Genomic DNA, 14,646 nt, shown 5'->3' on the forward strand with positions numbered 1-14,646 from the left:
GGACTGGGTCTTTGGGGTAGTAGTCTCATGTGTCAATTGTCAACAAATATTCAGTTGTTCGAATGGTTGTTTAAAAAACACATCGTTTTTCGGCATTGTATTCTGAATGGGTAAATGTCTAAACATTCACACCACCACCAGTGTACAACTGCTAGTACACGTCATGGGTTCAGGTGGTGGAAACAGTGTTTACTTCCTCTATTTTGCTCTATAAAAAGTAATATTCAAATCACTAAGTCTCCATTCTCTTTTTTAGCACTTGCTGCCAACATGATAATGAAGTCTGTATGTGTTTCCTCATTGACAGGCCTCTCATTGTTGAAATAACTTGCGACACCACATAAACAGTATCAGCTACAGCATAGCAAGAAGTTCATTCATTTATTTATTTCTAACGTTTTTGCTTTAATGAAGAATGAGACATTGCGATCCTGATTGGATCGACAAATCATATTTAAGCCCATGTCTAGGGTATAAAGTAGGAGGGGGAGTCCCCTTAGAATCCCCAAATGACAGATTCATATCATCAGCTTAGCAGCTCACCTACACACACACGTTACATCTTGCCCATTGAGTCAAGATTAGCCTTTGGACTCCCCCTCGAGTGTGTGTCAATATGTGTCTGTGTGCGTGTTTATTTATTGTGGCCCCCAGAACACACAGCATGATTCAGACCCCCCTCCCACACACTCCATTTTTACTTCATTAGGCCATATCTGTCAGCTAATACTACTACAGTGTTTATGAATCAATTGCCGAGGTGGATCATTCCAGAGTTCAGAAGAGAGTGTTGTTGCTTTGGCAGCATTGCCGTTTATTTGGGAATTACTGGGGATGCATTGAAATTAATTGAGGGTGTTGTTCATTGGATAGATGGTCTTTAAAAGGATATATACAGTATGAATATAAACTGGCCACAAAACGTATTTAAACACTTACAGGCCACAGCTAGAAATAAACTATTGATTTTGCATTGCATAACAAAATAACATGATTTGGGGTTTAAACATAGACTGTAAAACATGGACGTAGTGTCCGTGATGTCACCCGTAGGTTTGTGAAGAGCAATTTTGAAGCCTAAAGTGAGCGGAGCCAGTCGTCGCCATCTTGGCAGCGCGTCACTCCCGGATAAGGGGCGATTCACATTTCGCGTCTAAGTCCTAGTCCACATTACACTACAGAGTTTTTCCTTCCTCGTTTAAAAAAAAAAATCTTCATTGAATTGAACAATTTCAAAAATGAAAACGAGTACTGCGTTTGCGTGTGGACGAACGGCCAAACCGCAGTTTTTTCTAAAAAAAAACTGTGGTTTTGAAAATACCCCTGTTTGTGTGGACAGGGTCTAAAACCACGCGGAAAACGCGAGCAGCACTTCTTTCTCCTTTTCGCCTAGGAGTTTGTGCTCTCCTGGCTGTCGTCGCTAAGCAACCATGGGCCACAATAGCCGCTAAGACGAGGAGGTATAAACAAAGGATATATGGATTAAATGCTGAAAATACCTTGCAATAAATCTGTAACAAGATTTATTTATGCTGTGATCATCTGTGCCTGGTTGGTGAAACCGCTTGTCACTCAAGTGGCCACGCCCTTAATTATGCAGAATTTCAAGGCTTAATATAATTTAAATGGCTCACAGTTGTCACGAAGGGCAAAATGAGCTATATAGACCAAAATAATTTTTTCACAGAAAATGATGACAGAACTTTCATTTTTGGGTGAACTATCCCTTTAAGGTCAAACATATTTGGAAATTTTCAGGTTGTTAAAGGAAAAGTTTGCCCAATAATAAAAATGTTGTTATCATTTATTCACCCTCATGTCGCTGAAAACCTTTATATGACTGTTTCTTCCGTGAAACACAACAGATATTTCGAGAAATGTGCATACAATGGAAGTCAATGGGGGCAATGTTGTTTGATTACTAACGTTCTTCCAAATATCTCTAATATCTTTTTTGGGGTTCAGCAGAAGAAAGAAAGTAATACAGGTTTGGAATGAGACGAGGGTGAGTGAATACTGATTACAATTTTCATTGTTTGGGGGAACTATCGCGTTAAATGTCCATTATTTAGTTACAAAATACACCTGTGGTTACCTTAAGACTTGTTGGTTAAATAAATGCAAAAATGCCTGTGGCATGTGTTCAGTGACAGCAACATACGTTTAGGATGGGGGGGTTGAAGTGATTATTTTATTTTTGGTACATTTATCAGGCATGAGGCCAGCGTATGTCCACATGGATTTGGATACAAATTGTTACGTTGTCACTCTCTCTCTTTCTCTCTCTCTCTCCTATTGCATCAGTATCCTTTGAGCATTTCAGTGCATGTATGGCAGCCTGGATTCCACTCTTGGTGGGTAATAGGGGCGCTGTGCTCTCTGATTGGCCTGAATGAGAAGTGAGGGATTTTAGTTGGACACGTGGGAAATCTCATGGGCCACCCTGGCACCTAATTGGATTACATACAGACAAGTATGTCATCTTATTACACATTGTTCTATATATAATCTTATATTACAATATACTACAACCACTATAATTATTATAACTCTTATTTCCTAAGGATATTTTTAATAGATATGATACATTTACTACCCTCTGTAATTTAAATGGAACAAGTGAGCACATTAGATGCTTTACAAATACAAATATGATTTTTAAAATTTGTTTTGTGTTTAATGTGTGTAAGCAGAATATATTGATTTCTGAACATTCTCTGCTTTAATAATTATGTGAGTTTTTTTGTCTGAACGAGAACTCCTATAACAGACAGTATGGCCCACACAGAGATCTGATTTCACCATCCAGTCAGTCTGAGATTACATGAACAGACTGAGAAAAAAGAAACAAAAAAAAGATCTTAATCCAAAAGAACTGTGGCAACATCTCCATGATGATTGACTATTTAAAAATGAAGCAAACAAAAAAATATTAAGCAAAATTGAGACGCATATAATGTACCTTTAAATTTTACACACTGCATATGGTATACTTAAAATGTTCAGTGTATAGCCACTATAAACATTGTCCTGTTTAAGAGGTCGTTTATTTTTGTGTACTTGTATAAACCACTGACTTGAAAGATCTGGGCTTCCCCTCTTCTGTTGATCTGCCTAAACATTTTGCAACAAGGGACAGTTTGTATTATTTCTAAAAGTTGCAGATAAGATATTTTCTCCCTGGTTTCTAAATTGGTGAACGGGACCCATGACGTTTTGCCCTTGCGGTTCCTTTAATGGCTGCGGGTTCCGATCGCTTTTCCACTTTGCAGATCTGTCAACCGGAAACTCTCTAACCAAATACAGACAGCGAGGGGCGTGGCCGGATCAAGACCTAATTTGGAGTTTCCACTCGTTGGCGAACTTGGCGCTCGAGGCCAAAACCAAGCCTCTAGATCTGCCGCGCGCCTGCAGTATTTACACGCGATTAACTCTCTGGCAATGACAGCCTTTGTATAACCCAGGCAGTGTTGCTTCTTCTAGCCTTGATAATCTACTATAGTCAGTTGCTTAAACAAGGTAGTAGTTTAAAAACTATTGACTGTGTTTGCAAATTAGTTTTAATTTGGAAATACATTTTGCGTTTAGTTTGCTTGCCAACAAAAAGCGCAAGTAATACAGTGTGACCTTCAACTGCAGCCTGACATCAACACATTTATAATAATATCGATTAAAAAAATTGCCAGATAACCCTATAAAAAGTAACTTTAAATATGAGTCTTTGAGAACCTATTGTGCAGTCGTGTGAATTAAATGAATTGACCCTCAATTCCTTGTCTTTAGGCAGTGTGGTGTGTCATGGCTCTACTTTTGGTAGGCTATGTCATTTTATTAATTTTACTGAACGAATTTTTACACAAAGACGCACGAATGCGAGTAAAATGACAACCAGTTGCATCTAGCAATAAAATGTTTTAGCAATGTCATCTAGCAATGAAAAAGACCAGATCAGACGAACCTTGCATCTTAAGTGCATCGTAACCCATTTTTAATAAGGATGCGATGAACAGTCCACATTTATCGTGCATGCTCACCTTAATTTAAACCTTTAAGCTTTAAGTTTATATTCTGAACAAAGTCATTTAAAGTGGATAAAATAATATGAAATGTTTACAAAGGCATGCACAAACACAAACTGAGGTGCTCTCAATAAGCTACACCTTTAAAAAGCTTTCACTGCTTGTCCGGTCCACTACACACAAACGAAGAAGATACCCGTGAAAGTTTATTAGCCCTTCTTCGCTCCGGTCCTAACACTTACCTTCCTGCCACCGACTCTAATGTTCCACTATGAGGAGCTTCCATGTGACGTCGTGCGGCCGTCTAGCTTTGTGTGTCCATATTTGGTCATCTACGTCACAAATTTTATTCCGTCCCACCGTTGAACAAGAAAGCGTTGGAGTTCCCTACGCTCGCAACAGAGCGAGCAGTGCCACACTCGTGCAATCACCACCACCAACAAACCAACATCTCTGTGCTGATCCACAGAACATAACACTTTACAGAAATCAGTAAAAAAAAGTCTACAAGCAAGCTCGTGGACAGACATCAGCGCGGTGCTCGGATACCGATTTTAAAGGGATTGACATCACATTCTTTCGCTTTTTAGGTAGATTTCAGAAGTCCGGAGATTGATCGGAACGGAACACCTGTGCGTGCTTTTTAATGCCAAACTGAACAACTGCTATGACCGGTAAACTAGCGGACAAGATCCCTATTACCATGAGCAGTTTAATCAACACCATACCTGACAGTCTCTATCCAGAAGAAGACATTCCCACTTCAATGAACATTTTCACAAACCAGGACTCTATTTCGCATTACTCACAGATGAATACAGGTAAGGACTAAAAGTTCTGAATGAATTAAGCTCTTGTTGGGATTTGTGACCTGTTTGCTGCTTAGACTTTTTTGTGTCCGGTTATGGCGCGGCATCAGTTGTGCTGGAGCCCGCTGAGTGCGCTTCACTGCTCGGCCACGCAGCACCTGTTAACGCGCGCGCTTACTTGAGCAGCTTGTTTAGTAGGCTACTAAACTGAACTATTGATACAGATAGTTGCTATTTCGGACTGTTAAACGTCTCTCCACAGCTGTTCCCAATCTTTTTCTCAAATTGGATTTCGTAAGACAAAACTGTGTTAATTTTACACTGTACATTTACATAAAAAGCTACTGAGAAATATGAATAAGCAACTCGCACATAATATAGGCTATACTTATTTATAGACTGTAATCACGTTTTTGTTGTTGCTATTCTATATTGTATTTATATGTCGTAACGTGTGCACTGTAATGAAAATAATAATTTTATAGACGAATCGGTCCTACTTGCGCCTTTTTTCCTCGAAGGAATCCATGATAAATCGGGGCTTTATTTTTGGGTGAAATATATCTTAGGAAAAAAGGAGGTAAATTGTTCCAGTTACGTGATATGACTGTGAAGTGGACAGGTAAAATCAGGTAATATCATTCCGAGCCCACGCGCCAAGGGACACGTGAAACTCCACGCCACTAATACAAACACAGTCGGAAATCATATTTCACATGCTGTATTGTAATACCATGTCATATCAAAACCCTTCCGCTTAAAATGCTAACTTTCTACTTAGTTGTGCCTGTAAAATCGCAGCAGTCTTACAATCGGTTCTTTCTTAAATATTTACTTTTTGTGTTATTTACGGGATTTGATTAGTCGGTGTTTGCTATAAAGTATTGACCCTGTTTCTGACCCTCCACGCGCGCGGGTGGGCGTTTATGGGCGCACTGTTTTATTTTAAAAAATAATAGTAAAACAGAGTTGTGAAAACAGCGTAAATAACAAAGAATAATACTAAAATCTATTAAAAAAAATTTGAGCTAAATGTAAGATGTATTCACAAAAGGAATATTACCCGTATTTCAAATCATGTATCCTTTAAAATGTTCGTCCTTTTAAAACCATTTTAAATAAACAAAATTACAAAATCTTTACACACTTTCCTGCACTAGTAATACAGTGAAACGTAAAATGAACTAAAATAGACTACTGGCTAATGGTTCAATGAGGAGATACTCACATTTAATTATCCAGTTGTTGCAGTTTTCTTAATATATACCCGGTTTGTTGTTTTTAATCAGCTATTATACATCTGTCAATCGAAAGTTTGAATAGTTCATTTATAAACAAAAATCATTTCAGTTCCGCATTATAGTGGGAATTGTTGGCTTTCTATAACTTTACTAAGCTTTTAACAACGTTCTTATTTGAGCCACTGAAAATAAGAATTTGTCAAATATTATATTTATTGCGAAGAGTGAAAGGATAAGATCATCCGCCCTCTCGATGTATATTCTGATGGAGTTTCACAAAGCTCATTGATGTGGTTTTGACTCGTCAGGTCAAAACAGGCGATGCTTTCCACACTTGCGGGACAGTATTGACCTCATTTCGTTTATTAAAATGTTTAAATAAACGCAATAGGATTATTGTACTCCTCAATAAATGTTTTAGTTCTGGAAGAAGAAAATATAATAAGTTGAGAATTATTTCTAAAGTTTAATTGTGTGTTTCTCGAAGAGAACATATTATTTTTGTCTTATATTTAAAGATTTATAGTTCCTGTCAATCAATAATAGTAATACAAAATATGATTCACATTAACAGGGTTATTCTCGATTATAAGATACAATACATATATACACATTTATTGATATTAGATACAAATTTTTTACTTTGAATAGAGATTGAATAAAGAGACTCCTTGGGAACTTTCTGATTAGGACACTTGGGCACATATCTCTGTGGGATTATTAATCACAATGTTTCAAGGTGACAAACCTTGTTCTTACAAAGTGTCCTAACAAACGCCCCTCTCAGAGTATTTACAAGTGTGTGAAATGTATCCATACACACACATTCTGCAATGATCAGGAAAGAAAGATGCGCTAAATAAAAGAGTGAGTGTTTTCTCATTCTTGCCTGTGGAATACACCATTTTTCATTTCTCTTAATTCTGAATCTATTCCTCCAGACAAAGCACAGCATCTCTTCACACATGTACCCTATGGGTGTTGAACAGATGCGAGGACCATCTGTAATTTTCATTCTGTTTGTTTCTACCGTAAGCCACAATTGGGTATACACAGTGTCATTACTGTAAATGCATGCACAAGACAAAAACTTAGCGAGCCCTCATAAAATATTTATTTTATAAACTTGCTGTGATTTATCAAATTGTCAGCACTGGATTATGTGAATCATAGAGATGTATTTAAATGGTCAAGTGACTAAATACAACAGATCCTTGTTTGGCATTTCAGAGCACCCGACAATTGTCAAAAAACTCATCTTACTGAAAAAATAAGTGTAAGAGAGAGAGAGAGAGGGAGAGAGAGAGTATAAAAAGTAAGGGTGATGTCAATGGAGACATCCTGTTGCCTTACTGCCAAATAAGGTGCAGTCCTTCAATTTTCGATTTTGTGACAGATAAGATGTCAGGGGTCAGAACGATATTCACTGGATTCTTGTATTAAAGATCCATTTTCTTTCATCTTTTGGACTTATATGTTTACATTTTCTTGTCTTTTTTCGCAACAGGCGATTAACAGAGGTATGCAAAGAAATTGATTTCTGAGACCACCTTAAGATTTCATAGTTATCATAGTTAGTAGTTAGTGCATATTAGATGACGTACATTCTCATAGAAGTAGAGGCAGAACTTTCCACTACCTCTATCTAGTTTCTTTGACTGTTTTTTGGTGCGGTTGATTGATTGTTTCCATTCTGACCCTGTGTCTCACAGATAATATCATGGACTTGGGGATGGGCGGCGAGAAGGGAAGCGGTGAGATTCAGTACGGCTCCGGTGGTTTTCAGTCCGGCCGAAGCGGACAGACCGTCACCTACCTGGGCAAGTTCGCTTTCGACACCCCTCCGTCGGGCAGCATCGGAAGCTCGGGTTGGTGTCCTGATAACAACATCATCAGTCTGGTGAGCGCTGGAATCCTGGGCGTGTCGCCGTCACCCGGCAACATCACCAACCATACTTCGTCGAGCGGTAGCATGGGCGGCCAGTCGTCAGACATGGAGCAAGTATACGCACCACCTCTTCCAGCCTACTCAACCTGCGGCGAGATCTATCCAGAGCAAGTGACTTTCCACCACAGCCCGGCCACCTCCTCGTCTTTGCCCTATCCGAGCTCCGACTACCATACCACCTCCAAAGCGGGCATGGACGGCAGTCTCTTTTCCATGATCCCAGACTACAACCTCTTCCACCACCAGGGAGATGTAGGAGTGATGGAGCATAAACCCTTCCAAACCATGGACCCTATCAGAGTGAACCCACCCCCCATAACTCCTCTTGAGACAATTCGAGCCTTTAAGGACAAGCAACAGATCCATCCTGGGTTTCTCGGGGGTCAACAGCATGTTTCCCAACACCATCAACCTTCTCAGACGCTCACCCTCAAACCCATTCGCCCAAGAAAGTATCCCAACCGGCCGAGCAAAACTCCCGTCCACGAACGCCCGCATGCCTGCCCGGCGGAGAACTGCGATCGCCGTTTTTCGCGATCAGACGAGTTGACGCGCCATCTGCGCATTCACACGGGCCACAAACCCTTCCAGTGCCGCATCTGCATGCGATCCTTCAGTCGCAGTGACCATCTAACCACGCACATCCGCACACACACTGGGGAGAAGCCTTTCTCTTGCGAGTTCTGCGGACGCAAGTTTGCTCGCAGTGACGAGCGAAAGAGGCACGCCAAGGTGCACCTGAAACAGAAGGACAAGAAACCCACAGACAAGGGCAGTGGTGCAGGTGCAGGGGGGAGCCATGCTTCTCCTCCCAGCTCCTGCGGGAGCGCGGGACCCAGCAGCGCTAATATCATGACCGTTACCACTTGTGCGTGAGATGGACTTGTGCAAAGACTACATGGAGAAGACATGAAGGTTTTTCTTCTCCTTTTATATACACTTGACTCGTATTCTCTCTCCCTCTCGATATCCATCCATTTTCTTTTGGTTCTGTTTATTAAAGTGGCATATTTCCATTGCCACTATGGACTCAAGGATGGGAAAAATAGGCAGTCAAGAGTTCAAGCAGTCAGGTCAATCCACAAGAAGAGCACTTATATACAGATGCATCACAATCATAAGAGTTTAACTCAGCTCTGGGGACCAGAGCGATCTCTTGAAGCTTTAGCCTTTTGTTTCATTTGAGTTCAAGGATAGATTTGATGCTGTTTCGGTTTTCTCCAAGCGTATTTCGGTTTGTCATTGTGCACTTTCATTTGCCTACTGCTTTGCAGTCGTTTTTAATTATTGTGAATTATTTAATGTTTTGTGTTGTTGTTGTTTTTCAACAGAATGTGCCAAATGTATTAAAATACAACAGACATATTTCTCAACTCATTTTAGTATTAACCTGGCTGGCAATATAATGGGAATGCTGTAAGATTCATTTCAGAAATTGGGAAAACCTTTAAGCCTAAAGGCTTAAGGAGACTGAGCTTCAAGCGAACGTTAATAGTCTGTTGCAACATTCCGTTGCATTATCCTAATTTTTCTGAATCTTTTCTGTAGGGATATGGATGCCGTTTGTTATCGTCAACAGACTGACAGTGCAATAAATGAAAAACAACAACATCTGACTCACTTTGAAAAGTTTACTTTGTAGAGTTGAAATTAAGACACAGCTATGGCCTTTACCTGATTTGCTTTATTTGGTGTGCATAAGGGCCAAACTTGCAGTTCTGTCACTTACTTCTGGTTGCATCTGGTCTGAGCATTTTGCCGTTCTATTTTTGCCATCTGTATGCCTGCATGCATCTAGTATCATGTCTTTGCTAGTACTGAATAGACCTACAGCAATACGCGTCCAGTTTAAACCATGTGAAAATCCTCCCGCTGTGGTTTCTGTTGTCGTTCCTATCATTGTTTTACTGGACAGTTCGTTTTTATGCTTTAACCGTCCAATATTGTTCATTGGGTCCCTTTTTATGCACATTATATATTCAGCACACATTTTAACACACATGTACACGCGGTTTTGAAAATGAAATCAGGCAAAATTATGGTAATGCCTGCCTGCGAGCATCACCACTGGGCAGGACTGATCTTAGGAGTCATTGTTTTGCATTTTCAACGGCTGAGGCCTGCCTGCTGTATGCATGCCATTCAAGACGTTTTTGGATGGGAACAGTTTCGACATTTACTGCTCTCATGGGCAGCACTGTAATGTGGTATCTCCACGGTTACTCATATTTGGATTCTGAATATTAACCATGAGCAAGAGGGGGTTTTGTACAGTTAATTATACAAACATATTACTACATGTTTTTTACTTGGAATGTACAAAGCATTGTCCTTCAGTATTACAATATGTGCGTGCGTCTGTGCTCGTGTGTGGACCTTTACACTAAGGCATACGCGAACATCCGCATACTCCGAATTTATTGACTGAATGTTAAAACAAAAGGGTGTGTTTACATTTTTATTTTCCTGTTTTTCAGTCTTTCTGTTTTCGAAACTGTGTACATAGTGCCGAATGTTTTATAAGTGTGTGTGCAAGAAATGTCAAGTATTGACAGTGTCAAATGTGATGCATTCTCCACTGAGTCTCTCAAGTATGAATTGTTATTAATCAACACGGCAAATGATGACTTGCGGACAGACTGAATGATTTGTTTAATAAAAGAATAAGATTATTTGAAGGAAAAAGAAAAGCAAAAATCTGTCTCATTACCTTATAACCAAGCTATGCATACACAGCAAATATTTTATAAATGTATCATAAAAATAATTTACAAGTACGTCATAATTCTGTTCAGTATATTACAACTGTATTTAACAAATTTAGACTAAGTAGTCATTTTCTAATGTATTAGCATACAAATATACAATTTTATTAAAAAGGGACTAAAAGACATAAATGTTTTAATGATTTAATTAAAGTAGTTTAATTCTAACCATGTTGTGTATAAGGTTAAAACATAAACTCTAATAACTGTGTTAAGAAATAGAGAAAACTAATATCTTCACATCATAATCTTGGTAAACTCTTGCCATATTGGGCAAATCACTTCTGCAACATTTCTTCTGGCAATATTCCAATTGTTTTACCTTCTGGTGAGGGCATTTGTTAGTTTTTTTTTATTATGATTAGAGTTATGGCTATAAATAGCTGACAGTGATTTGACCACTAAAATAAATGTGCAAAATGCATCTATCTCCTGACAAAAAGATGCACGTCCGTATAGGCATTATAGTGAATGAGCACTTATACGTAGATTTTTATCAGGTTATTTCCCTTGCAGCTGAGTTAAGAGTTTAAATGTTATATTTATCTGGGGTAAAAAACAAAAATTATACAAATCTAATATTGAGCTGGAAACTCATCTACATACAGTTGAAATTTGCCGAAAGCTAAACAGGGATTTTCAATGTATGCATTGACATTATTGACTTGAATTATGCATCGATATGGCCCTTAATGTCAGCATTGTGTACACAAGTAAGTTTGTAGCCTCTCTTACTGTAACTGAAGGGAAATGTTGCAGCGAGGATGGGTTGGTTTCCGGTTGGAGAGTGTAAATGTTAAGTTCTGTCAGCAGACAGGTTCAGGAGGATGTATCTTCAAGGTCCCTCCTCTGCTTTTTTTCGTTAGTAGAGAGATATCTCCATATCTAAGGCACATATGGTTTAAGCAGTATTGTCTTTAAAATAGGCATATACACGAAAACAGCTTCTGGCTGATTTTTTTTCTTTCTGTGCCAAGATACATCGCAATGCAGCACCAAACTGCAGCAGTAAAAATAGCAAAGGCAGTTCTCACAGATCAGATATGATACCCTGTGGAGTTGTGTATACGTGCGTGTGTGTGTGTGTGTGCGTGCGTGCGTGCGTGTGTGTGTGTGTGTGTGCGTGTGTGTGTGTGTGCGTGTGTGTGTGTGTGTGTGTGTTTGAGCAAATTCATACTCTGATGTATGGAATATAGAGGTTTTAAAGAAAATGGTGTTTCTTTTAAAAGCTGTGTTCTGGAAAGTTGTTAAGATAAAAAAATGTGGCATTTAGATGAAATAACCACAACCGTCTATATGCTAATACCAGTAAAAACACCATATTCATTTTTAACTCTGATCAATTTTATTAGCTAATAAAAGTCTTCCTCACACCAAGTTCTGTAAAGAAACAAGCAATCGTGACCTCTGGAAAACTTGTGCGTACGTGGTGTGTGTGTTTGAGCATGCTTGCATGCACCTGTATATCTGTGCTTGAGTTCTTCCATTTCCGGATTTTCCACTCTCTTTTTAAATGTCTGGGACCATTCAAGAATTGCCAAAAAAAATGTAATTGTCTTGTGTGCTGACCATGTAACTAAGTGCAATACACTGTCAGTGAAACTTAATGCCCCACTTCAGAAGGAAACTTTGATTTTTGATCTTGTCTTGTTTCATTTCGTCTCAATATAATAAGTAATAATTCATTTGCTGTTATTTGAAGAGCCTGAGCAGTTGTTTCATTCAGAGCTTTACTCCCCGACGTCACAGATTCGGCATGAGTGTTCACTGTCTGCCTTTGGATCAGAGCCAGGACGAACAGCCTTGTTTGTGCCAAGTGGGATGCAGGCTCGGCTGCCCTGGAACAATATGCACAGAGGACACCACAGAAATGTAAATGTGACCCTAGTCAGCTCTGAAGCAGGCCCTGTTTCACAACACTGATTCACTGTTTACCTGATTGTTTTGCTCTCTGTCAGTCCGTCAATATGACTGATTCACTAACAGCCAATTGCAAATGTCCACTGTATACATGGTTAATGACTTCAGAAATGAAATAAGTTTTCCTTATTGATGTCCATTCAATTTCATGGTACTGAGCTGTTCAGTAATGTTTACGGTTTACAATGTGCAGATAAATAATTTGTTGTGTGGTCATCTTGGCCCGATATTTTGGTATCCATATCTTACTGCATGTCTTGCATGTCTCTTCTCATATGGAGGCACTTAGAAAGTATGATCACTTTTGTGAGTATAAAGGATAAAACTGTGGGTTTAATCTCACCAGAAGAAGGGATTTTGTTACGCTTTTACCTCCGATATACTTCCATTGCCTTATAATAAGGCCACGTGTTAAAATATTTAATTGTTCACAGAAATAATTGATGTTTTGTGGGGAGGAAATGTTCTCTTGAGTTTGCATTTTGTTGTAAAATATATGTTTTCCCTTTGATGCGTACTTGGATACACAAATGAATAAAATACAACTGAATCCATTGTGTCTTTATTGTGCCGCATGTGTACAACTATGACCTTGAGTAAAGCATTATATTATGCATAATACAAAAAGCATTGATAGGAAAGGTAGGCTATTATGACATTTTAAAAAGCAAACCGAGTGTCCAACATACCAAAGTCGGCTATCACAATTCATAATGGGGTTGCCAACTTTGTCACTATGAAATACGGGACAAAACTTGACCTGTGCAGCAGCAAGCAGTGCTAGTTAGCATGTGCATGACGTCATTGCATCGTATTTGCGTTTACTCTCTGAATGGTTACATACAGTACTGTACAGTATTTTAACATTTAGCACAACTAAATGCACAATAAAGCCGTTCTCATCCGTTCTCATTTTCTCTGGTGAGATTACAACCTTTGTTTGCGGTTCGAATGCATTATAATAACAGTATGCCTGCAGCAGTACCTGTTGCGCGGCTGCAGTTTGACATCTTCGCTTGCCGTAGTTTAATTCCTCGCGACCTCTGACTTCAAACAAACTTCTCTACTTCCTGCTCGCTCTTCGGCTCTCAAAGGTTATGAAAAGGCAATGGTTTTAAATCAAAAGCAGTATATTTCGACTGATTTGGATTAAATTGGAGCGCAAGATGAGCTGGTATGTATGAGGACTGATTTGTTCGGTGACAAATAACAGTTATTAGTTTTCTGACAGCGTTCAATGTCGGTGATTGTGTCCCAAAACCCAGCGTGCTGCCTACCTAGACAACATCGTCAGGCTTTGCAGGCGATGCAAACGTTTAAGCTGAACCAAAGAAAATGACGTCTTGTTAGGATGCTTACGAGTTTTGAAACAGCTGTTGACTGCTAGCTAAGTTAGCGAACTCGCGAGGTAGTTTTACAGTTTAAAACTACTTAACGAATAATTTAAACATCGAACAATTAGCTGTTTATGTGGTGTTTGTGATTCTATGTATATACAATTCTTGCGTATTCTTTTAATTATCTTATTTTAGTTAGTTTTTCTCTCGAGTTAGCTAGTTAGCTTAGTTTCTTTTTCTTACAGAAGTCCTCTAAGGGATGTTTACATTCTTCCTACTGTGGTTCAGTTCTTAAACACTGTAGTCTTGTAGTTTTTTTGCATAATTATAATGACGTTGTGCAGTTGTGGATGTCAGTGTAGTGTTTGCTGCATTTCAGTAAACGTGTATAAGCACTCAATACAGTTTATTACAGAGTATGAGCTCATTACATTCAGTTCCTACTTTTAACAATATATTTGTCTGATTTCCTACATACCTTTTAATAAAAACTTTTGTTGTTTTGTTTTTGGAAAACTACTAAATAGAAACCAATATATTGTTCTCTTAAGGACTGTATTATAAGAAGTGATATATCTTTTTTGTTCTTGTGATTCTCTTAGAGACA

General features: G+C 38.8%; 2 protein-coding genes across 2 annotated transcripts in view; both read left to right on the forward strand.

The window, feature by feature from the left end:
- Positions 1-4,405: 4,405 nt before the first annotated feature.
- egr3 (early growth response 3) lies at positions 4,406-13,242 on the forward strand. Its single transcript, XM_057356424.1, has 2 exons — positions 4,406-4,840; positions 7,782-13,242. The coding sequence occupies exons 1-2, from the start codon at positions 4,687-4,689 to the stop codon at positions 8,891-8,893; spliced, it is 1,266 nt and encodes a 421-aa protein (XP_057212407.1). The 5' UTR covers positions 4,406-4,686; the 3' UTR covers positions 8,894-13,242.
- Positions 13,243-13,716: 474 nt separating this feature from the next.
- Positions 13,717-14,646, forward strand: part of bin3 (bridging integrator 3) — a 62,047-nt gene continuing 61,117 nt past the window's right edge. Inside the window, exon 1 of the mRNA XM_057356425.1 lies at positions 13,717-13,876. Within this exon, the coding sequence (XP_057212408.1) occupies positions 13,869-13,876 (8 nt within the window). The 5' untranslated portion in view covers positions 13,717-13,868. The remainder of the gene's footprint in view (positions 13,877-14,646) is intronic.

This window comes from Triplophysa rosa, linkage group LG17 (assembly GCF_024868665.1).
Source record: "Triplophysa rosa linkage group LG17, Trosa_1v2, whole genome shotgun sequence".
NCBI lineage: Eukaryota > Metazoa > Chordata > Actinopteri > Cypriniformes > Nemacheilidae > Triplophysa > Triplophysa rosa.

Coding starts and splice junctions, on each gene's coding strand:
- egr3 (XM_057356424.1), top strand. CDS start 4,687: ATGACCGGTAAACTAGCGGACAAGATCCCTATTACCATGAGCAGTTTA. Junction 4,841..7,781: donor TTACTCACAGATGAATACAG/GTAAGGACTAAA, acceptor TGTGTCTCACAG/ATAATATCATGGACTTGGGG.